The sequence below is a fragment of the Felis catus genome, chromosome C1 (genome assembly GCF_018350175.1).
Source record: "Felis catus isolate Fca126 chromosome C1, F.catus_Fca126_mat1.0, whole genome shotgun sequence".
Taxonomy (NCBI): domain Eukaryota; kingdom Metazoa; phylum Chordata; class Mammalia; order Carnivora; family Felidae; genus Felis; species Felis catus.
This window is the reverse complement of record NC_058375.1, coordinates 151457382-151483301: the sequence shown is the minus strand read 5'-3', so window position 1 is coordinate 151483301 and position 25920 is coordinate 151457382. Positions and strand designations below refer to the sequence as shown.

The 25920-nt window shown below is 38.1% G+C and overlaps 1 protein-coding gene across 4 annotated transcripts in view; it reads left to right on the top strand.

Moving 5' to 3' along the window:
• IFIH1 (interferon induced with helicase C domain 1) overlaps positions 1 to 10705 on the top strand; it is a 56816-nt gene extending 46111 nt beyond the window's left edge. For 3 of the 4 annotated variants that reach the window (XM_045033872.1, XM_011285346.4, XM_006935321.5), the window contains 5 exons: positions 2347 to 2496; positions 4171 to 4332; positions 7807 to 7997; positions 8511 to 8604; positions 8703 to 10705. In XM_045033872.1, coding sequence (XP_044889807.1) covers positions 2347 to 2496; positions 4171 to 4332; positions 7807 to 7997; positions 8511 to 8604; positions 8703 to 8882 — 777 coding nt within the window. In that variant the 3' untranslated portion in view covers positions 8883 to 10705. The remainder of the gene's footprint in view (positions 1 to 2346; positions 2497 to 4170; positions 4333 to 7806; positions 7998 to 8510; positions 8605 to 8702) is intronic. The other variant, XM_019838171.3, reaches the window with a different exon arrangement.
• Positions 10706 to 25920: the final 15215 nt, after the last annotated feature.

Below are 25920 nucleotides of genomic sequence, written 5' to 3'. Positions count from 1 at the left end.
GCAAAAATGATTGACATTTAAACCTAGTAACAAAATGCAAAACTGGTTACAATATCATATCGAGTGGAAGAATCAAATCCCCACCAAAGTATGTACATTATAATTAGAAAAATGTAGAATATGTTTGCATAGGATGAGATCTGTAAGGCAACTTGGAAAAATTAAGACATTTCGTGTGTTAAAAGATTTGGGACTATGAGCGATTTTCTTTTCCTTTTAAAGATTTGTTTTGTTTTGTTTTCATTTCATTATACTACTTATCATGTGCACAGTAAAAACCCATGGGAGATTTAAAAAAAGGCACTTGTAGACATTACAGGCATGGATTGTTAGAGTAAAATGTTCTTCTGAAGTCATATTGACTTTGAGTCTTGAGGGACAAGAGGAGACTTGAATTCTGTTATGGTCATCATCATTCAGTCCAATGGAGCAAATTATCTGTTTTATTGTTTGCTGAAAAAAAAAAATAGTTCTTGAAATTTTACATGATAATGCTCGATATACTCACTACATATACTCAGTTAAAGCTCCCTCTAAAATTTATGCCGGAGAAAGAAAGAACTGTTTTCCTTGGGTAAGGAGCTTACTTCCTCCTTTGTGATGAGAACTAGTTTTCTTAATGTGTTTCCCTTTTGCCTTACCTTTCCAGAAGCTCACAGGTAAAACTCAAGTTCAGTCCCACAGCCTCTGGGTTAATGCTTACAAGTAATACATCTGTATCCTTTTACTCCTGTTTTTAAGTTTCTATTATATTAGCTTTCGTATTATGACTTCAGGTATATGTGGCCTCAGCTCCTCTTTGAAAAGAGGTGAGGTATAAAAGGAAGGTATGTTATCAAGCTACTTTTTGGTCCTAAGTCATTTCAGATTTGGGGGCTACATACCAAATTACCTTCCTCACATCCCACATCCTCCCCTTGTAAACAGAGTTGGCCTTACTCCTTGGGAGAGGGAGTTGGCCTCTACTCTTTCAGGGTTTGATGCTGTGTCTGAAATTCTCATTATTAAAGTACTCTTGAATAGCAGAGACATCTTCTGCTAAAATCCAAAGACATGTAAGCCTTTATCAGTGGACATGAGTGCCAGAGGGAGAAATTATCAGTGAAGACTGGAGAGAGGCTTTTTCTGCACAATGCTTTAGCATTTAGGAGTCAAATAAAGACACACTGCCTCTAAGAAGAGAAGGAAGGGGATAGGAAAACACACTGCTGGTGTGACATGTTATTTTTGTTTAATGTTTGGGGATAAAAGACAGCATAAACATGCACCAGAGGCAGACTGGACCAACAGCTTTGATAAGAGTAGTTGTGGCAGTAAAACCACCGTGGCCATATGGGGCTGGGTTTATGTTCACCTGCCCCTCCTATGCAAGGGCCAGTGTGCATGTTTTCTTTCTTTCTTTTTTCTTTTTAAGTTTATTTATCTATTTTTGAGAGGGGGGAGGGTCTGAGAGAGAGAGAGAGAGAGAGAGAGAGAGAGAGAGAAAGAGAGAGAGAGAGAGCCTGACATGGGGCTTGAACTCACAGACCATGAGATCATGACCTGAACTGAAATCAAGAGTTGGATGCTTAACCCAGGCGCCCCTATTTCTTATGCTAAGAAATTAATATACTCAAAAACTCAAAATTCAGAGTTTTTTCATTTAATTATAGTTTTAATATTATGTTTTAATAACTTATTATTTCATTTTTATTTAACCTTCTCTTTGAACAGATAACATATTCACATCTTTCAGAATTAATAAGGTTCAGGGCACACGACTCCTCTCCGGTATTCTGGCTCCCTCACTGGAGGCAGCCAATATTTTCAATTTTTCACATACCCTTCCAGAAATATTCTATAGGTTTCATGCTCGAGTGACTCTTTAAGTGACCAAATGTGGCATAGACTGTATTATTTTCTCTGTGACTGAAAATTCAACAATCTTTAAAAGTGTCACTGCATCTAATTTTCTGAATACTAAAGATTCTGAAGTTAACATAATAAAGAGCAAAGCCCACTCTAGTTTCTCATTGCCCTATCTTCTCCTCAACTGAAAGCATCTCCTTTTTCCTCCCTCCCAAGTTACCCATCAATTTATTTCCTTGGCAAAAATGATGGTCTTCCCACTTCCAGACTGGATGATGGAAATATTTTTATTATTGTGTGGTAATCCCAGATTGGAAATCAAATGTTGTCTTACCATCATGTCTTTGTTCAATGCCAAAAACAGATGGCAGTGAATCCGTGGATGAGCTAATCCTTTGATTTGCACTGACCAGTTGCAATTTATTATTTCTTCTGCTAATTAGAAGATTATAATGTGTTTAGCATCACAAAATTTAATTTATTAAAATGTTTCTACAGAACGAACAAAAAGAAGTCATTAGTAAATTCCGCACTGGAAAAATAAATCTGCTTATCGCTACCACAGTGGCAGAAGAAGGTCTGGATATTAAAGAATGTAATATTGTTATCCGTTATGGTCTCGTCACTAATGAAATAGCCATGGTCCAGGTACACTTACTACCTCTAATATGTTAAATTTTTATTTTGTGTTATTACTTTAATTGTTTTAGCAAAACAGCACAGTTTTAAAAATATATCTATTCTTCTAAAAGAGAGATCGGTTCTTATTGTATACAAATACCAACTCATTATATTGCACACCTGAGACGAATACAATGTTATATGTCAATTACACCTCAATTCAAAAAAAGAAATCTTGAAGAGCTGAATACTCCTGTTTTTGATTCGTATGACAATCAGATAACTGTTGTATTTTTGTTGTTATTTTTAATTTTATTTTTAATGTTTATTTTTTGAGAGAGAGAGAGAGGGAGGGAGGGAAAGAGAGAGAGAGAGAGAGACGGAGCACAAGCAGGAGAGAGGCAGAGAGAGAGGGAGACGCAGGATCCCAAGCAGGCTTCAGGCTCTGAGCTGTCAGCACAGAGCTCGACTCAGAGCTCCTAACTCATAGACTGAGATCAACCTAAGCTGAAGTTGGACGCTTAACTGACTGAGCCACCCAGGCATCCCAACTGTTGCATTTTTAAACAACTCTTCTTTGGTTGTTATTTCTGTGTCCCAAGACTCCAGAAACATGACACTGGCCCCGCCCCATCTGTAAGAGTCAAAAGAGGCCTCTTCATTCCTAGGATGTCTGCAAGCTCCCAGCTGGACTAGGAATCTGAAGTGCAGTGGTCTTAAAAATGTCTGAGAAAGCAATATGCACAAACCTTAAGGATCCCTACCATTTCTGCATTCTCCTCCCAATTCTTACAGTTTTTCTGTATGTTTTGAATTTTTCATCATAAAATGTTGAGGGAGGCAAAGTTACACATGCAAAACAAAAGTGAAATGTCCTAATTTTCTTTTATCTTTTACCCACACGATTTTAACAATATAATTGTTACCTTTCATTTGCATATATAATACTCTTCCTATAAAATTAACTTAAAATCTTTTTTAAATACATTGAATTGTATCCCTGCATGGGAGACAAGTCAGGAAGACTAAGATAACCAGACAACCATCAAATTAGCAAGTAATTGAATTTCAAGGGTTAATTTGTTGGTGGCTTGTAACACTGAATGCATTTTTCATACAGATATTATAGCTGGTAGTTAGGTTCCTGGGCCAGGCCACAACATTGTCTGTTACTCAAAATGTACCTAAATATTACTTTCTAAAGAGGACTACAGAAATTTATCACCATGTTGAGCCTGTTTTCATGGGGAAATGTGCTCAAAATCCAACATAGATACCAGGAGCAGAAACTGCATTTTCAGTAGTCCTGCTGTCAAGGTCAGAGATGCCCCTTCTTTCCATCTATCCCTCCTACCGGGCCGGAATGCCATTCCAGTCTAAGTCAATGGTGCCGGTTCCCAGGGTTGAGAGGAGGATCCTGGGAACAAAAAAGGTGGACAGAATGGTCTTGTGCAGTTGAGGGTTTTGAGGGTTGGTGTGGTGACCTAACCATCATCGCTCTAGAACATTGTTTCTGCATTAAAGCACATTTTGAATTTCAAATAACTGATTTACAAAAAATGGGTAACAGCTAACTTTACTGAGAATAAAGAAATCACTTGAAGGCTGGCACACTGAGCAATGAATACCATTCCAGACCAAAGATGAGAGTGTGGACAGAAGGCATAGCCATTCATTTATTTGATTTCTTTATGTTCTCAGGCCCGAGGTCGAGCCAGAGCTGATGAGAGTACCTACGTCCTGGTTGCCCACAGTGGTTCAGGAGTTATTGAACGTGAGATAGTTAATGATTTCCGAGAGAAAATGATGTATAAAGCTATAGACCATGTTCAAAATATGAACCCAGAGGAGTATGCTCATAAGGTATTGTTTTTGGACCTCTCCGAATTTATTTTTCACTTTAAAGTGGCTGCATGTGGTTGCCATTGATAGCTTTGTGGCTAAGTCTCAAGACAGAAATTGTGCTTGAATTTTAAGTTCCAGTTGGATGAGCTGTACTTAGTCCAGATTCACATACAAAAAGAATCAAGATCCATCATGAGCAGAAATTGTCAGGCCACTGTTCCAATGAAACCAACCATAAATTTTGATGATGTAAATTTTATCTGCCCTTGTTTAGAAAGATTAGTGCAGTTCACCCATTCAAGCCAACCTGGTAATTTTGGTTTCGTTGAATCAGTACAGACACAAATTTTCATTGTAGAAGTATTTATGAAGTGCCTACTCTGTGCCAGGCAATGTTCTAGAAAGAGAGATCATGGTAGCAAAAAGCACAGACCGATCTCTGCCACGTGAAGCTTACATTCTAGAGTATACGTAGTGAGAGTTGAAGAGGAGAAACAAGAAACAAAAATGAAGCAAGAAATATATCACATAAGGATAAATTCTAGAGAATTAGAATAAGACAACATGAAACGAGTCATTAGATGAGTACTTTTTAGATTGGATGTTTGGGGAAAGTCTCTTAGAAATAGAGACATTGAGGTTAGATTTGAATGATAAGAAAATACATAATATGTTATCTAGCTGCATCTCAGTTTACTAATGTAGAGTCATTTGAGCTTCAAGAGGAATGCCGTGAAGGAAGAATGCATTTCTGCAATATTTCAGGAAATCCCCCATACCACTGAATTAAAGACTGTAACTACTATAATAGCAAACAATCCATTTAGAAGAAAATTCACACCCTTGCATATGGGTGTGAATGTTAGTTTCTTAACATTGGAATTGGCTCTACCCTAAATAGAGTTTCACGAAAGGGATGCTTTTAAATTGGTGTGCAATGCTATAACCAACTCCAAGGTTTCCTGGCCAGGTTTCTACACAAACTTATATTTTAAAACCCCTTTACATACAAGGCAAACCAAACATTTGATAATGTCAAATCAAACATCTGTGACCATATAATGCCACTGGAAAGTTAATCAAGTGGATATTTTCAAAGATTGATGTTTCAAGACCAGATGTTTTGGGTAAACTCTAGGCCATCTCTGGAATTTATGAGGCAAATTTTTCCAGATTATATCTACAATAAGATACAGTCTCTTTGGGGGCCCCAGAATCGGCTACCTTTTTAGATTTCCTTTGGCTAAGAGCTCTGCCCTCCTAAAGCTACTCCAGGCTGACAAACTCAGAAAAGGATGGCAGGGGGTACATTTGACTACTATTCTGTGCAACTCCCTCAGCAGACATCGCTGGTAGACCCCAGCACTCCCTTCTTCTGAGTTAAGAATCCGTATCAACACAATGTTCAGACAGCCACTAGTAAATGGTGAGCCTTGACACAGAAGGTGAGGTCTATGTCATAAACAGAATCTGTACATAACTGATAGCCTCTGCATCAAACTTCTAGAAACAATGTGAAGATTTTAAACATTTTCCCTGGCAATGACCCAACAGCTTTTCCAACTTGTTACATTTTATTTAGACTTCCACTGACTATAGCTTGTATCTCCCATATATTTATGATGCTTTGTTTTCATTTGTTGCCCCTCCAATTCACATTCTTTACTATTTTTCACTATTTTAGAACTAATCCCTTACTGGTCTTTAGTATTTTAACTAATTAATCAGTTAATTAATTAATGTGTATATATATATATATATACATATATATATATATATATATATATATATGTATGTGAGGGAGAGAGAGAATTTAAGCAGACTGCGCTCAGTGTGGAGCCCGACATGGAACTGGATCCCACAACCCTGGGATCATGACCTGAGCCAAAATCAAGAGTCAGGCTCTCAACTGACTGAGCCACCCAGGCGCCCCTATTCTTTACTATTTTAAAACTAATCTTTTAGTTTCTGGTGTCCTGGTTACATACCCATACACTAACTTTGGATTTATTTTTATCTTTTCTGTTGCACCTGTGTTTCTTAATTGCCTGCCATGTACATGATCCCATGCCAAATCATCTTTTATCAGCTTAGTGAATGATAGTATCTTGCAGGAACAACCTAATTAAACTTTTAGGGAACATAATACTTCAGTTTTTTATATTGTTATAATTTACACATGACAATAGTCTTTGTACTTGTCTGTTTAAACTATTATATGGCCCATGGGCTGCTTACAAGGTTTAGTTCTCCTTTCTGTAGTAAATATGGCTGTCTTGAATCAAAGCCCAAAACAGAGGTGAGAGCCAGAGATGGGCCATTCAGCTTTGCTCATCAGCACTGATAATTTACTTTTACTACAAACTTCCCCTCAGCCTTCAGGAAAACAATGGCATCCTTTAATATAAATTTGCTATCTATGAGTGGTTTAGTTTGGAGGTAAATTATTTAAGAAACAAGTTTTCCTAATGTGAAGTTATGTAGGTGTGAGACCTGGCCAGTGCCTATCTCAAGTTTTGTGTCTCTACATTGTTTCTGTTATGACATAAATTTTGCCACTAGCCACAGGGCCTGGAATACACAGTTAAGGTCTTATTCTCTCATAAAAAAAATGTGGATAATCTAGATCCATATGATAGCTCCATGATGTCAAGGAAGCCAAGACCTTTCTCTCTCTTATCTGCCCTCTTAGTATTTGGTTTCTGTTATCCAGGTCAAAGAGAGGTTTTTTTTCAAATTTCAACTGTCACATGCTCATTTTAGAAGGAAGAAAGAAGAAGATGGAAAAGACAGAAAGTGCAAAATGGCCACTATCTGATACTTGAGCTTTTCTAGAAATTCTACTCAACATCTTATGTCTCACTGGCCACTGGCTTGGAATGTTGTAATGTAGCTAGCATATTTTCACCTGGGATGAAATTATAGTTCTGTTCCCAGGAAGAATGGACTCTGCGTGGGAAACTACTGTTTCTGCCACAAATGTGTAAGGAAGAGATTGAGTAAGATAGCAAAGGGTCTAGAAAAGATTAAAGAAATTGGTGGCGGGGGAGGGTGGCTTATCACAAGTAAGAGAAGACTATTGGTAATGTCATAATAGTGTTTAGGTCTTCAAAGGGATTCCATGTAAAAGAAGGCTTAAACTTATTTTATGACACCGAATTGAAACTAATGGCAAGGGAGAGAGGTGGTAGGATGAGGTGTTATTTTGTTGTTGTTTTGTTTTTGTTTTTTTTAGTATTACTAAGGACTTTCTCACAGTAGAACTTGTCTAAAATGGAAAAGGTTGCTTTCTGAACACATTTCCATGATTACAGGACAGGATTATATGCAAAATTCTTTGGAGGCTATCGCCTCATTATTTTTCTTTCTATACTAAGGCCAAGTGTACATTTTTGTAACTATTTAAGATCTCTGAATTCCAGGAGACTTACTTCAGTGAAGCTGTGAAAAAAAAAAAAAAAAGAAACACTGAATTTTTTTTTCTCAATGCAGATTTTGGAATTACAGATGCAAAGTATAATGGAAAAGAAAATGAAAATCAAGAGAAGTATCACAAAGTATTACAAGGAAAACCCATCGTTAATAAATTTCCTCTGCAAAAACTGCGGTGTGGTAGCCTGCTCTGGGGAAGACATCCATGTAATTGAGAAGATGCACCATGTCAACATGACACCAATATTCAAGTAGGTCCGGGAACACTGAATTTTTAGTTTCTGTATAAGAAGTGAAGTAGGTTGTACTGTGCATGTTCTTCTGAAATAGTACAAATGAGGTTCATTATTTTTCAGAACTTCTCCTCCTTTAGCCCCCATATTCTATCCCTATTTCAAATGTGACTTTTTCAAATATATTGCACTGAGGCACGGGGGGAGAAGGGAGAGCCCCAGAGCCATTTGGATCCAAGGTGCATCAGTCTGGTGTGTAGTCATATTTGTTCTCAAATTTTTGGACAACTTAAGTCTAGTTAAAATAATGTACAGACTTAAAGAGGCCACCAAAAGCAACATGGCCCTTGAGAGATGTATGCGGAAAGGGAGCGTTTACCTGATGATCTGTGGGGGCAGGAAGGAGAGGGGGATAAGGTGTGGGATATGCATGCAGGTAGCTGAGCTTCAGGTCCAACAGCATGTACCCATAATTTGCATATTTGTCTGTTGCAAATTCTCAGGTATGTTTTTACTCCTTGATAATTTTAGGGAACTCTACATTGTGAGAGAAAACAAAGCCCTACGAAAGAAGTTTGTAGACTATCAAACAAATGGCGAGATTATCTGCAAAATATGTGGCCAAGTGAGTAAAGTGCTGTGAGCTTATGTTTATTTTGGCCACAGGGAATTCTTAATTGGATGTGCATTTAATTTTTCCTCTCCCTCTCTTTTTTTTTCTAGGCTTGGGGAACGATGATGGTGCACAAAGGCTTAGATTTTCCTTGTCTCAAAATAAAGAATTTTGTAGTGGTTTTCAAAAATAATTCACCGAAGAAACAATACAAAAAGTGGGTGGAATTACCGATCACGTTTCCTGATCTTGACTATTCAGAATATTGTTTGTTAAGTGATGAGGACTAACATTCGATTTGAGACTCTTTAAAAAATATTATCATCTTAACATCTACTTTGATTTTGATGAGTGTTTTTACTATACTACAGAACTGATGTGAGGATTAATAAAGTCATTGCCTTACTTGGTGTTGAGCTGCATAGAGGAAGATAATGTATTATGCTTTCAAGTATCTATCTTGTTGTTGGGCAGGGGTAAAGAACACCTAGCAGTAATACGCATTAGTATGGAGCATTACGGGACTGTGGAAAGAATGCTAGCATATAAAGGAGGCATCCAAGGTACCACTATCAGTCCTGTCACACTAATCCTCACGATGAAATTAACCAAATCAGTTCATCTTTCTGAACCAGTGTCCTTATTCGTGAAATCGTCATAGTATTATTTACCTTTGCTTTCATTAGCTTTCTACTGCTACACAACAAATTAGCACAAATTTAGTGGCTTAAAACAACAGTCCTTTATTATTACACATGTTCTGTAGGTCAGAGGCCTGGACAGGGTCCTCTGCACAGGGTCTCAGAGACTGAAATCAAGTTATGAAACAAGTGATGTTTTTCATCTGGATGTACTGGATGAACATTGAATCACTTCCAAGCTCTTTCAAGTTGTTGGCTATCATTTCCTTGAAGATGAAGATGGGGATTCCTGTCTTCTTGCTAGCTGTCCACTGGGGATCACTCTGAACAGGTAGGGCTGCCCTCATCATGTGACTTGCTCATAGACCTTTTATAGCACAGCTATTTGCTTCTTCAAAGCCAGCAGGACAATCTCTCTCTTGTCTGCTAAAATCTGAACTGTAATCACAGGAGTGACTGTCTCATATTCATAGATCCTGCCCACACTCAAAGTTCAGGGATTTTGAGGGCATATACACCAGCAGACAGAAATCTTGGAGGCCGTCTAAGAATTCTGCCTCTCATACCACTTGCTCAGCTTTTGTGAGTAAGTGATATATATGTATTCATATGAAAAGCACTTTGAAAAATATTAAAGCACCATAAAAAGCAAGGTACTATGAAGAAGCAGCATCAGGTAGCTTAAGTCTTATTTTTTCAGCTTTCCCTCCATAAACACAGGAATGGTGGCTAAGTCCAGACTATTTATTAATACTTGTAAGATTACCTATGTCAGTAGAGATGTCTAGGGTTCACAAAGGATATTAGCAGGGAGCAGATGCTTGATGTTATTAGAGAAAATATCTACCTCCACTTGTCCCTAACACCAGGTAGAAGGGTAACCTCTCCATGACTGTGATATTTTCAGTTTTTCTGAAGTAAGTATGATTATTTGGAGATAGGCACAAGGTGCAGCATTGAGAACATTCTCACAGTAGACAAACAACCTCTTTTGCCGTGGAAGAGCCACATGATTGAGACTGATTCACAATTGACCATTTTAACCCACACTTACTCAGATGATCTGCTGCATGGAAAGTGTTACCTTCTGTGACTAAAGAGAAACAAAATGCTGGAGGGAATGAGAAAGAAAATTCTTCTGTGATTTTGATGGATTAATTAAATTCAGTCTGACATTAGCTTTTCTTAATAAGAACCAAGCAAAGATGAATATTAACCAATGAGAGCTCTTGGGACAAAGAAGATTGTGGTTTTCTTAAAATACTTTTAAAACCTCCAGCTGACTCCATTTAAAGTACTGCTGTCTTCTAGAACATTTTGGAAACTATGCAGGAAACCAAATGCATAAAATAGCTAAATGTACTACTGTAACATATGTAGACTGTTTTTGAGGTGTCAACAAATATCAGGTTTTTTCATCTGTGTTTTCCAGTAATTTTTTTTCAATAAAGAAGTGTTATCTTTACCTCAAAGTTTTGAAATACGTGTTCCAAATAGTATAAAACTTAATATGTGATGGTACCTGAAAACTCAAATTATGATGCATGTAATAATTGTAGCATTTTGATTGATCGTTACCGAACAGTTTAATACTTAGAGTATTTGGATATCATTTACAGGATAGCCTCGTGACATGTAGATATCAACCTGGAGTTGGAAGGCCTAGGCCTAGTTTTAGTCCCCATGAAACCTTCAGTTATTTGGGGCACTTTGGGCAACCTCATCTCACAGGTGCTGTGTTTCCTCTCCTGGAAAATGAGAGACAGGATTGAATGGTATTAAAGGTCTCTTACAAGTCTAGCAATACCATACTCTATGCTTCTGGCTCCCTGGTTGCTTTCATTTTAAGACCTTGTCTCATGACTTGTGGTAATATCAGCTGTGGGCTAAATACCTGGCAGGCATATGACACATTTGAAAGTAACTCATATCTGCTAAAGGGCAGTTGCGGGGGTCTCACAGGAAAGGTCCATTGGCTGGAGTCCTATATCTCAAAGTGGGTTGGAAAGGCCTGAAAGTGTCAGAAGATTTTAGAGCACGCATTCCCAAGCCAGTAGATCAGTGACCAACTTTGTGGGTAAGAGATGTCAAGGTTTTATACCAAAAGTTTGAGATCACTTGAGACGCTATGAAATTAAAATACAATAATTTACAGTTCATACAAACATTTGAATGTAAGGCATTGAGGCAGCACGTAAGTGAATAAGAAATGGTTGCTCAAAGGACCATGAGTACACATCACAAGCAGTTGTTGAAAGCATAAAACACTGCAATTTAATATCTCAGAGTGTTTGTTATGCCTTAGGGAAAAGAAGGCTTCTGGTGGTATTTTCAATTCAGTGGAACATCAAGCCAAAGAGGATTTAAAGTTTCCCATCATTGTTGTTTTTAAGAAGTGAAGAATTCAAACACACTTATGTGCAGATGGGAAAGAATAATAAAGAGTGAGAGAATAGTAAATTGCTTGTTGGGTGTTATTGATAAATCCTGACAAATGATGCTGCTACAGTCTTTTCTGGGCACCCTGATCCTTTCTCAACAGTGCGTCTTTCCACGCTTTCTCCCTTCTTCACCATCTCTCCAGCTGACATCCTTTATGTTCCACACAGATGAAACCCATGTGGCACTTCCCAGCATCTAGCACAGTTCACGTTTTCGGAACTAGAATGTTGGGATGAGCACTGGGTGTTGTATGTAAGTGATGAATCATGGGACTCTATCCCCAAAACAAAAAGCACACTGTATACACTGTATGTTAGCCAACTTGACAATAAATTATATTTAAAAAATTAAAAAATAAATAAAAGGAAGCAGATTAGAAAAAAAAGAAAGAGAACTAGAATGGAAAGAACACGCAGGGGGAATAATATTCACTCACCCTGAGCATAACAAAGTGCTTGTTTCCAAAGCCTGATAAACAATTACATTAGTCACCGCAGTAAAGTAAAAAAACAAAAAACAAAAAACAAACAAAAAACCAAGAAAATTATTTCATTTCCTTCTAAGAGTTATAAAGTTAATTTGAAATAACCATGAAATAACCATAAGCTTCTTCAGTCTCCTTCAGTTTGTGAATTTCTCCTTAATTTGTCATACTAGAAACAGAATTTTACATCTTTGTTTTTGTGAGGGAGAGCATGGACTGAGATATAATTGGGTTTGGATCCTCAGTAGCTTTGTGACTTGGGCAAGTCACTTGATCTCTCTGAGACTATAGTTAGTACCAGCCTTGAGGGACTGTCATGAGAATTTGGATATTACATGGAACATACCTAGCATTTGGCATTTAGTAGGAATTAATGTATAGAACATAGTAGCGAGAGTGGCCAGAAGAGCAACAATAGTTGTAATAGAACAGCTGTATGTATTGCATAAAAATAGTAAATTTTAGATTTATGTTTGATAATAAGTAGGTTACCTACAGGACTAGAGTTCCCACATCCAACATTTAGCCTAGAGGGCTTATCCAAGAGCTAAGTGGTAGCTGTAATGAAACATGATTGCTCTGAATGTGCTATTCATTGTCAGTGGAGGGAAGATTTAATGTCCATATCTGTAGGCCAACAGAAAAACAGGTTTCAGCGTGAACACAAAGATCAGCACTGATTTATTAAGTGGTTATAGGACTTCACTAGGTCTATTATGTAGGTACAATTTTAATGAGATCCCGTCTTTATCTTCAAGAATAATGTGATAGTGTTGCTGTATTGACCTGCCCAACAATTGCAAGAGAGAGGGGTTGTAGAATGTCAACGGTAATTTTTGTCCAACACGAATGATGATTGTCTTTTATTTGTTTCTAAATCCTTAAACTTTTTAGTCGGAGCATATGAAATATGAAATACACATGGAAAGCACTGCAGATATTTTTTGTAATTTTTAGATATTTTCCACACAGAGTATTACCAAGTTCTTCTTTATATAAATTAATCATCCCAGAAGCGTCTCATTTGAAGATGAAATTGGCTGTGAGTCCTATTAGTTCATAATTTTAAAATCCAAATTAAAGACCAGATCCTCGGTGGGACTATGGGAAGAGAAACAGACCTTATAGGAAGTAATATTTAACCATGCAGTTGGAATACATTTGGGCCACTATGTAAGTTGAATATGTTTGATGAAGTATATTAGTTTTTACGTACTAATTTCATAAATGGACTTGATTTTGACACGAAAAAATTGTATTTAATTCAGTTGTATGTATAATACTGAACCAAAGATGAGCATTTTTTCAACCTAAGTATTTCCTTCAAACACTGTCTTCTGCTGTCTCTTATGAAGCTTGTACTTTTTTTTTTTTTCAACGTTTATTTATTTTTGGGACAGAGAGAGACAGAGCATGAACGGGGGAGGGGCAGAGAGAGAGGGAGACACAGAATCGGAAACAGGCACCAGGCTCCGAGCCATCAGCCCAGAGCCTGACGCGGGGCTCGAACTCACGGACCGCGAGATCGTGACCTGGCTGAAGTCGGACGCTTAACCGACTGTGCCACCCAGGCGCCCCACGAAGCTTGTACTTTAAACACGTAGCATGAATGGACTGTTGGATGGTTAGTTCCTTCATTGTGATTCACTTAACAGGTCATAACAATGATCATAACTCATCAAGCTGTAAGGATTTGTATAATACTAAAATGCCCAAAACAACTGATTTAGTGTTATCCTGGACAGGGCTGCCCACCTGAGATTAATATCACTTCAGTACCACACCAATGTTTCTATTGCTAAATTTACTTTTTTTCTTTGCATTTTACCCAGGTTTATAATTTCATGACTTTGCACAATTTATACCAATAACTGTGATAACCTGTTGAGTTCACAGTCGCAACTTTCAAAGGATTGATCTCATTTGACAAGTGTATCTCAAATCTTGTGATGTTTCTTGTGTTTAATTAGACTAAATGGCTTATTCTATTGAAAGCTACTAACCTCATGGTGATAGCTCACTTAAGGCCCTAGATTTTGTAATGAACAACTTGGTTCAGTGTTTTATTGTTATCACTCATTTATTTTGAGATAAAATGCAATCCTCAAATGACTAACTGCAAGAAACAAACAAAAACCTGTCATTCCATGTAAAACATTGTGTTCCATGCAAGAGAAGAAAAAGAAGAGAAAATGAAGGTAAAAAGGGAATAGATAGAAGCCAAATGAAATAGAAGCAAAGAAATTAAAAAGACAGCCACATGATAACACATAGACAAAGAAATAAGAACAGAAGAAGAAAAAATAAATTTAACTGAGGGATAGTCATACATCTAATAAATGACCAATTATTTCTTTTCTACTCATCAAATAATTTTAAGTCTTCCTATTTGTAAGGTACTATAGTTTAGGCACTGAAAGTAAAATATGGATCTTGCCCAAGAGATTTTTTTTTTTTATCCAGTGGTGAGGATCTTTTACTCAATAGTGAGTAAAATGAGGATCTTGCTTTTAGGATTCACTTACAGAGATTAGCCATGTATGTAACTATCAGTACGGAAGACAATGACCAATGCCACAAGAGAAGGGAAGGAGAGATTACTTCCAACAGGGATGGAAGATAGAAGACTGCATTGGATTGTGGAGTGTCCAGGAGATTTTTTCAAGTCCTATTTAGAGTTTTCCCATCTTGGGAGTGGGAGAGTTGAAGATGGATCGTACATAGAAATAAGAAAAAGGAGAACACCTGATAGTCCATAAAAGAAAATTTTACCATCAAATATGGTTAGAAAAAGAAAATTCACTCTAACTGTATTTAGAATAAAATATTTTTGGTTTAAAGCATATAATGTTTGAAATATCTTGTAGATAAACATGCCATTTGACTTAAAATATTACTAAACTTTGTTTACCCAAGTAATTATAAAACAGTTAAACTAATTTTAATAAGGTTCAACTCCACAATAAGGGATTCAAGAAAGAAAGAAACCAGTGAAAAAAGATGCCAGCTTCTGATGTAACAGTCATGGGAAGAGGTCAAGACTTCTCTAGATGGAGGGGTGCCCGGGTGGCTTGGTCGGTTAAGAGTCCGACTTCGGCTCAGGTCATGATCTCGCGGTCCGTGAGTTGGAGCCCCACGTCAGGCTCTGTGCTGACAGCTCAGAGCCTGGAGCCTGTTTCAGATTCTGTGTCTCCCTCTCTCTCTGCCCCTCCCCTGCTCATGCTCTGTTTCTCTCTGTCTCAAAAATAAATAAACATTAAAAAAAAAAAAAAGACTTCTCTAGACAGAGACAAGAGTGGGAGAAAGATTGTGAGATGCCAGTGCTCTGGTCACATCCATCCTCTTCAAAAGATGCCTTGAGACCCAATCCTATTTTTCCAACATTAAGGCCTGGATAAAGGCCTCAGCAACTGGCCTAGCAGTCATTCTCTGGCCCAGGTAAGGTCACTACCTTGTAATCATCTGAGGGATAGAATACCTAAACAAGCATAGTTTTGTCTGGAACAGATGGAAGGATGGCTAGTTTGGTACATTGTACATCTTTGTTCACAATATCCAATGATTAGAATACTTTAAGAAAAGTTTTAAAATATGCTTTGTAATGAGTGCTCAATCTGACTGCACCGTGTGGTTAGGCTAAGGAAAGCATAGACCAAGTGTTCCTGATAGATAGTCTTCAACAAACAGTGATTTTCAGGAGGTGATGAAATGAATGTAATAGCCTAGACGATCCTTAAACGGGTATTGTGGGGGGAAAAAATGAGGAGGAGAAATTTTTGAAAGGGGATCCAAGGTTTCAAACCTGTCTACGGGCTGAGGAGTAAGAGCTGTGAAACAGGGAGAGATTCAAGACTCAAAGGGAGAGAGGAGGGCATAACTGGTGTTACAAAATGCATCGGAAGAAGGAAGTGGATGAAATAAAGAGCAGAGGAAAAGATGAGGCTAGTTGCCTCTGCTGCTGCTGAAGCAGGGGGAAAAAAGAAAATTTGAAAAAAAGATACAGTTTAATGTAAAGGTAAAAAAGCAGAAGGCTGATGGAGTTTTTCTACGGGCTTCAATCACGGGGCTACCTACCGAATTGGGTTTTGGATTTGAGGATGGACATGGGGAAGTAAGGAAAGCAATAAAGATTTTTAACACGCTTCGATGAATGCAAAGTGACTGATCAGAAACTGAGTAAGAAGATTACCGTGCAGTAGTGGGACTGGCTGATTTAGAAATAACAAATATAGAACTAATCATTTAATAAACACTGATGTGCAGGATACTGGACTAAGTTTTCTTGTATTTATCCTTTGATATGTAAAAGAAAAAAACCAGACTGTTTAAAGGTTTGATGGACTCAAAAAGTTTTAAAATGTTATGGTCACCCAAATAAAGCTGGTCTTGTTTGTGACTTCTCTCAGCACAATACTGTATTTAGAAGAACCCCAACATCAACATCTCTTCAAAACTCCTCATAAATTACCTTCCTGAAATCCTGTGTTATCCCCTCTGAAATCCCCTACTTTCCTCCCAGATTCCTCCTCTTATAATGTAAATCAACATGATTTTACTTGTTTATTTCTTTTCCTCTCTCTGTTCATTTACCCTTGGTTTTATGGAAGCTTGAACCACAAACGGTGTTTTCCACCTTCCCTATGCGTTGGGAAATGAGTTTTTTTGTGAATATTCATATTAGCATGTTTGTAGTCTCTGAAATAATGGAAAATAACAATGCCTGTTACCAATTTATTATCTTTCATCTCCCAATTCAACTTTTTTTTTATCTGGTCTCTAAACACACAGCTGGGCCCTTCAAGTATTTTTGCTTTGCCAGCTGGCATTGACATTAAACTTTGCCTGTAGAGGGTTCTGGAGAAACAATGCAGAAAGGAAAGGTTTTGCTTCCTGGTTCTGGTGCACTCGCTTTTGGCAAGCTTTTGCAAGTGTGGGTAGCTTCTCCGGTATACAGTTCCTGTAGGACACGTGGCTTTCTCGGGCACCCAGGTCTTGATGGCAGCCAGCCGTACACAGTGGCCAGCAGTATCTCCTTAGGAGCTTTGTGTACAGTGTCCCCATGAATCCCTCCCCATGAATAGCTTTCCTTGGGACCCAGATGGCACATTTCCAGCGAGCTCCAAAAGGCAGACTTTCAGCGAGTTCCAGCGGCCCCTTGGCAAATTCTTTGCTTTCAATAACCTACAGTTGCTTTCTCCAATAAGGTCTGAATCTCATGCTTGGTTATCTATCTCAGCCACAAGGGAAGCAGCTGCTTCATGTCTCTGTTATTTCCGTATTCTCTAGAGTTCTTTTTACTTCTTACTAATTAATTTTCTGTTACTCCAATCCCATTATAGTTAATAACTATTTATATTAAATTTTAACTAATAATTAAATAATAATAACTAATAATTAAATAGTTATTTATTTACATTTTACCTGTGGTTTCTCTCACCAGACTAGACTCACTCATGCAATCATGTCTAAAGAAATATGGGAGTTAGTTCACAAGAAGTTACAGCGCTTAAATATCAAGTTACTCTTATGTGTAGACATTGTATTTTACACAGGAAATGACTACAAATGCTTCTGACCAATTCTCTAACCAAATAATTTAGAAACAAGACAGAATATATTTTATAATTAGCTACTTCATTTTCTAAATCCCAACCATCAGTTCTATAATGCCAATAGCTGAACCCAAAATTCCCATCTTACGTGAAAGAGCACATAATGGACATTGAGAGGATTAAATGAGAAAATGTCTGTATACTAGATTTTTTAAATGATTTAAAACCCTCAGAGAGAGAGAACTACTTTTGTTTTAGAACCCCCTAATGTGTGTTTATTTTTGAAAATGAGACCTTCTTATAGTTCCATTGATAATGAATCAAAGAAGTAGCTAAACTGTTTTTGCATAAAACAGGATCAGTTAGAAGGAACTAAAGAGGAAGGGAGAAAATGTTGGAGAGAGGGAGTCTCAGGAGCAAAGCAGGAGGCTACAGCCCAAGTAGAAATTACCAGTGGAAATTCCATCCTCATTGTCCCAAAGCACCAGTGAATATGCTACTTCCATACTTCAGTTGGCTTTATTTGGCATCAGGGCAGTCCAGCAGGGCAATATGGAAACAGTGAAGAGAAAGCACACACACACACACACAAGGAAAAGTGGCTACAGAGAATTCCAGATAACAAATGTTTAACACATTTTACGGTGACACAAAGAAAACATTTAATAAATATTAACTTCTTTCTCTAATTTGAAGTATAAGATGTAATCTCTGACCTTGGGGCATCAACAAATTGACGGAGTGTTCCATGATTATAGGCACAAAATAATCAGAAAAAATATGAGTATACAATAATCACGTGGTATACAAATTACAGGTATTTTAGAACTGAGAAAAGCTTCTGAATTAGAGTGAGTAGGAAATTTGAACAATGCTCTGTGTATATTAGATGTTCATATTTCATAATAATTTAAAAGGGAAGAAGAGTAGGAAGAATGCTTTAAATGAAGGTAATAAGGAAGAAGGAAGAAGAAAAAGAAACATGTTTTGCATATCTATTGGAATACCAAACTGAATCTCGGATTGACTGGGTAACCAATATGAAGTCATTCTAGTTTTTTGAGCAGTAGAGTGGCAGGTAGAAAAGACGATCTGCGAGGAGTTAGCAAGCTAAATCATACTGAAGAGAGAAAAATTGGAAGGAAAAAGATCAAGGAAGTTGGAGCCATTGAGTCTGAGATGATGAACATCTGGACTTGGTCATTGGCAGTGAGAGTGGAAGCAATGAGTGATGCTGGAAGATGTCGAAATAAAATCACGAGCTGGAAAAATTGTGACTGATACGGACTTGATGGCAATAAACAAAATAAATACAAAAGTACAGCACAGTTGGTGATAGAACCAAATACAAGAAATTTCTTTACGTTACCTTCTTTTTGCTCTCAATATGACTCATAATTCTACTTGGTCGTCATCTAATTCCACATGCGGTCATATTCCTGGCATACAGAATAACTCTTTTATTTCACCCAAGAACTTGCTCACTGGGCCCCAGCTGTTTTCTAATCCACCCACACTGATCACTGAGCTGTGGTGGATACAATTCCCTTGTCCTGAAGAAAAGGTTTAAAATGAGTCAGAATCTCTTGATTTGTGAATAAATCAAACATTTTTATTTCCCAGAGGCTCTGGTTCCCAAGAACTTCCTACATCCATTCCCAGTCTACCAATGGAGGCAAACTGGTTATATGACTCAGGTGCCGTCTTGGCCTCTCAAGAACTAAATAAAGTGCTTTGAGGCTGCCATTCTAAGTAGGCGAAGGAAGTGAGTTTCTGAAAATGGGGAGAGTTCTGCACTCCTGATTCTGTGGCCCTTTCTAATAATGTCTGTCTTAGGCTGTGGCCTGAGATAATGACCCTTTTTCCAGACTTTAAGATTAGTTTAGACCAGCTCTGTGCAATGAAACTATAGTTTGAAACAGATAACTAATTTAAAGTTTGCCAAAAGCTACATTTAAAAAGTTAAAAGAAACAAGTGACATTAATTTTAATAATGTATTTTAACTCAATATAGTTATATTACATTGACATATTATCAATATAAAAATTATTAATAATATATGTCATATCTTTCCTGTCAAGTCTCCAATATTTGATCTGTGTTTTATACTTTTAGCACATCTCAATTTGGACTTGCCACATTTTCTTGTTTTTTTTTAATTTTTTTAATGTTTATTTATTTCTAAGAGAGGGTGAGAGAAAGAAGGAGAGAGAGAGAGAGAGAGAGAGGGAATGAGCAGAGGAGAGGCAGAGACAAATGGAGACATAGAATCTGAAGCAGGCTCCAGGATCTGATATGTCAGCCCAGAGCCTGATGTGGGGCTTGAACTCACAGGCTGTGAGATCATGACCTGAGCTGAAGTCAGACGCTTAACCGGCTGAGCCACCCAGGCGTCCCAAGGCAAATTTTATGCCCACCGTGTTCGAACTCACAACCTCATGCTCTACCGACTGAGCTAGCTGGGCTCCTAGGACTGGCCACGTTTCCAAGTGGTCAATAGACACCTGTAGTTAGATGAATAGTGCAATTCTAGACATTTTAGTTTTTAAGATAGATATAGAGAAAACACAGTTTAAACGTGAAGTTCCAATTTTCTTCTTGCAAGTTATTACCTAACTTTGAATTCTCTTACTTTCTGTTAATTCTCTGAGGTCTTCTTATCTCTAAAGTTGTGCATATATTTATATATGATAAAACAATGACTTGTGAGAATACATAATAAACACCATGGCTGTCTGCCCAGATCCCCTCCTCAGGGCCAAGGCACCCATCCCCCTGGGCCTGGGAATATGGCTGCTGACAGCTCATAGCTGCCTCCCTCTGTGGGTATCACCCTAAGCTATGGGGAACTGCCTTTCCTAGGATTATGTCTTCTTGGTGGTGGCCTGAACCAAACGACAGACTGATGAGGAAACACAAGCCTGTCTCCCTTTACTCCATTTGGAACAACCCTGAAGAGCAATCCAACTCCTGAGGTCCCCATAGGGTAGAATGAGGCTTCCTTTGCAATCGTTCTGCAGGTCAGTGTCTCCCTCTGCTCAGGCCTGCCTTCTTTTCTCTACAGGTATTATGTCCTGAGAACAACCTCTATCGACCCCTAACCCCACCCATAAACTAAACCCTACTTGCATCTCTCCATCTCAGTTTCCAGGGAACCCAGTTTAAGAGAGAATATATTTTTGAGACAGAGAGAGACAGAGCATGATCGGGGGAGGGTCAGAGAGAGACAGTGGGAGACACAGAATCTGAAACAGGCTCCAGGCTCTGAGCTGTCAGCACAGAGCCCGACGCAGGGCTTGAACTCACGAACCGTGAGATCATGACTTGAGCCGAAGTCGGACGCTTAACCGACCGAGCCACCCAGGCGCCCCAAGAGAGAATATAAAGTAGCCTCACTTCTGCAAAAGCAAAATTACAGGCAGTGTTTGAAGTGAGAAGAGGGAAAAGCAGCAGCCAGACTCTGGTTCATTTCTGTGTATTATAACTCTACTTTCCCACAAGTGAACAAGGCCAGAGCTCTCTCTGAACCTTCCTCTCTTTCATGTCTGTTCACTCGCATTATGTTTCTTTTTCTAGATAACACTTCCCCCAAAGGCCAAAGGGACAACTGAGTCAAAGGTATGGCCAAAAAATGGGATTAATCCTCATTGGGTTGAAGCATAAGAAGGGGAAATCAGTTTCCTTGAAGAGAGAAATCTAGATTTCCCCTCGTTTTAAAACTTGGGCTTGTCTGCCACATAAAGTTCTTTGACTCTCAAACGTCTAAGGTTATTCTCCTGGAGGATGTTGGCTTTTACTATTTCTGCTTTAGCTTTCTTCAGTGACTTCATGTCTCTGTCTCTCACACACATACCTGCATACTCATTCAGGTTAGTGACAATTAATTCTGCACAGCGTGGCTGATGGCTCTGTTCCAGATCTTACAAAGCCATATTGTTTTTATATATTACAACCTGGGGAAGTGGAAGAAGGAAGCCATCATTCCCATTTCCCTACATCTTAAGTCCCATAAATAAGATGAGGTAGTAAGTTCTTAGACCTGAACTGAGAGTTAGGAGACTTTGATTCTCCACCTGATTTGGTCTCCTACAGAAGTTTTTCGCAACTGGCTTAATAGCTAAAATATTCTACTATTTGTCGTATAAACTGTAGCGATATAATGTTTAAAAGTGATTTGTGTTCCGGGAAAGCTTTTCTAACTTGTACATTCAGGTTAGAAGATTGGGTAAAATCTTACACAAGGAAGACAATATTTCTTTTCTTCATCTTCCTGATGCTTTGGTCTTGGTAAAATTCAGAAGAGTAGTAGAAAAGAATTGTAGAGCAGGTGAGTATTTATTTTCCTAATCCTAGAAAATGTGTTTTTCTGAGTATTTTTATTGTGTATATAACTAAGATACTACTGTGTTAGAAATACCAAACCATGGAAGTTTCTGCGCTTCTGTGAAAAAGTAGGTTTGACACTGTGGTGATACTCAATACACAGCACTGAGAGGTCAGTGACTGGGGGTTTTTCAAAAGAGAGACCTCACAATTAGTGAAGGACATATTGTGGGGATCACAGTGATAAGGAGATTCTGGCATAAGTAATATCTCATGATAATACCTGAAATATATTTGATAATATAATATCTCATGATAATACCCTGAAAATATATTTGAGAATATCTAATAATACACATTGGCTATTTCTATTAGTTGAGTAAAAGCCAAACTAGAACAAGCCCTCTGCAGTCAAGCATTACCCCTCCCACATTCAACATAGGGACTTTTCTTTTACTTTCCATCAAGAGGTAGAAGTTTATGGGTGCCTGGGTGGCTCAATTGGTTAAGCATCTGACTCTTGATCTCAGGGTTGTGAGTTCAAACTCCACGCTGGATATGGAGCCTACTTAAAAAAAAAAAAAGGAGATGGGGATTTATATAGAGGAACAGAATGTTGTTCCTTTTTCAAAAATTGTGATAGTAGGAACAAGGTTACTAAGGAATAAAAGAACATGCCTCAGTATCACATAAAAAGTTCCTTTAGCTTTCGGTATTTGGCAAGAGAGAAATTGTAGGTTTGAGGTCGTGCCTCACCCTAACCAGTTTTGTGGCGTCAAATTGTAGGACAATAAATTAATGCCTTGGTAGATTGTGTGACTTCACAGAATCTGCCCTCTTCTGCACTTCCTGTCTCCTGCCTACTGCTTCCTTCATCTTTCTTCACAAGCCCCTCTACCATGATAGTTCACCAGTGTGAACATTGACGAGAGGCCACAGGCACCCAAAGAACTCCTTGACTACATCAGCTTAGCTTTGCCGTTCAAACTGATTATTATGCCAAACCATCCACCATGAGCATGGCAAATCACTTGTCAAAAAATAGACCCACAATTCTGGCACACGTGTGTGTGTGTGTGTGTGTGTGTGTGTGTGTGTGTTAAACTAAAAGTTACTGGAAAAATGATCAGAATGGAACACAACATTGATTAGGTTACATGTTCATTGAAATTTCGCTAATTAGAATGTCAGAAAGAAGCAGACATGGAATTGTGCTAATTTCCACTTTACTAATCCATAAAACAGATACTTCTCATAAAGTAATCTTTCCTCAGTTCTGGTAATCTTTCCTCAGTTCTCAGGAAAAAAAAAAAAAAAGACTGAATAGCTGCAGTAAAGTGTCCTATTACTAATGCTCCATGTTATAATGAACAAAACCGCAATTCATGTTGAAAGGCACACTTAAGCACTAGCACAAGGATTAAATGACCATTGTTAGATAACAATGGTTAATATCCGATTGTTTAACAATAATGAGCTTGACCTTTTACTGGTCACACCTGGAGGTGTTCTCCTTGAGCCTTATCTAGCTTGGACCCACAGTGAGTAGCAGGTGAGCTCCAAATCATCTATATCATTCATTCATTCAGACAGCAATATTTATTAAGCATCTATTTTTTATACTTCTTTATTTTGGGGAGAGTGCAAGCATGGGGGTGGGCAGAGAGATGGAGACAGAGGGTCTGAAGCAGGCTCTGTGGTGACAGGCTAACATCAGCAAGCCCGATGTGGGGCTCAAAGTCACAAACCGTGAGATCATGACCTGAGCTGAAGTCGATACTCAACCAACCGAGCCGCCCAGATGCTCCTATTAAGATAAATTAGTGAAACAAGCTGAAATGGAGCTATATGTAGGGGAAAGAGGAATAAACAATAGAAATAATACATACATACGTATTATAGTTTATTTGGAAGTAGTAAAATCTATGGGAAAAAAAGACAAGTAAACTAAAAAACTGGAGATTGAAGTGGGTCAATTAATATATACATAGAGAGAGAGTGAGAGAGAGAGAGAGAGAGAGAGCATGAGTGGGAGATAGGGGCAGAGGGAGGGAGAGAGAGAGAGAAAAAAATTTTATGTCGGCTCTATGCTCAGCACGGAGACTAGCACAGAGCCCAACACAGGGCTCAATCCCAGGACTCCTTCTGGGATCATGACCTAAGCTGAAATCAAGAGTTGGATGCTCAATGAACTGGTTCAGCTTCATTGAGAAGATAACATTGGAGTGAGGACTTGAGCCTGTGTTGGCAATGTCTTTCTTCCTCATCCAGAAATCTTTTGCTATCATTATCTTTCCTGATGCCATCTACTAAAGAAATAAAAAAAAAGAAATTTATGTGTAGGCTTAAGACTACATAGACCTCAGGTCAAGGCCAGTGATTTTTTTTTTTCATGATAACATAGGATTTATCTCCTGAAAACTGAAGAGACCTGGTCTTACTCATGAGAGCAGTAAGTAGGTTCCTATATGAAATAACAAGAAATGTGCTACCAAAAGTTCTGTCTCCTCTCTCAGTTCTTTTACTATTTTAAGATCTACTTCTTAAAGAAATTACATAACTTTCCCATCACTCAGCCAAGCTGCCTAAATTCACCACCATTAAGATATTCATTATATTAAAGTATAGCATTATCAGCAATTCTTTTTTAAAATTCTCATATGCAATGGGAGTAAGACTCAAGAAGAAATATGCACATTCATGAAGGGAAAAATCTGTGTAGGTGGCATGGCCTGGCAAGCCTGTAGGCAGAGTCCCAGGATTATTCCAGTATACCAGGGGCCAAACTGGAGGCACAGGATGAGTAGAGAGAGTACAGATGGAGACAAGACAAAGATTGGAAGGACTTTTATTTTTATTTATTTATTTATTTATTTATTTATTTATTTATAGTAATTTCTGCACCCAATGGGGGGCTCAAACTCACAACCCTGAGATCAAGAGTCGCATGCCCTTCTGACTGAGCCAGCCAGGTGCCCCAAGGATTGTAAGGTCTTAGACTTGGTCTCATATGCTTTGCATAATAAACACACAGCAACATTTTTTACTCTCACAAATAAAGATAACCTCATACAATTTTATTGACCAAACTGGCCCTTCACTCTGATCTTATTTTCTCACTGGGATAGCACTTTTTGACCTCTGATAGAATGGTATACCAAGGGTGGGGATACTGGGAGTGCAGTGGTTTGCTTCAGGAAGGAAGGAGTGTTTTATCACTAACATTGTTTACAATTACTGAACAGTGATAATAAAACAGCAGACTGATTTTAGTGGCTTTCGCTATTGCTTGTAAGTATGTTATAGATAATACTTCCCTTTTATTTTCTGTTTCCGAGAAAGACCACGCTCACCACACCCCACCTTGAAACCCACCACTCTGAGGCCTGTATTTCCAGAGTTTCTATTATGTATATACCTACATAAACGTTTCCTGTCTCCTCTTCACAAAAGTGGGTTTATACTATACATACTAAAAGGTTGATTGTGGATCTTTCTACTACCTTTCTACTAAAAGGTAGATTGTGGATGCTTTCCATGTCAACAAATTTAGACCTACATCATTCATTTTTGTATGTTCCATATGGCTCTAATTCCTTCTAGATAGGCTTTTAGAAAATTTTCAGTTTCTTGATATTGTAAGCTGAGTTTCAACAGCAGTCTTGTATTTGCAACTTTGTACACTTATCTAATGTCATCCTGAAAATACATTACCAGAGATAGAATCGCCATCCTGAAGGGGATGCATATTTTTGATATTTACTTCTAAACTGCACTCCAGAAAGTTTGCAGTACTTTCCTCCACCATCAGCTGATCATGAGAGGGCCTGTTACCGTTTTTAAATGTCTGCTAATCCAATAAATGAAAAATATGCCACTCTTTGC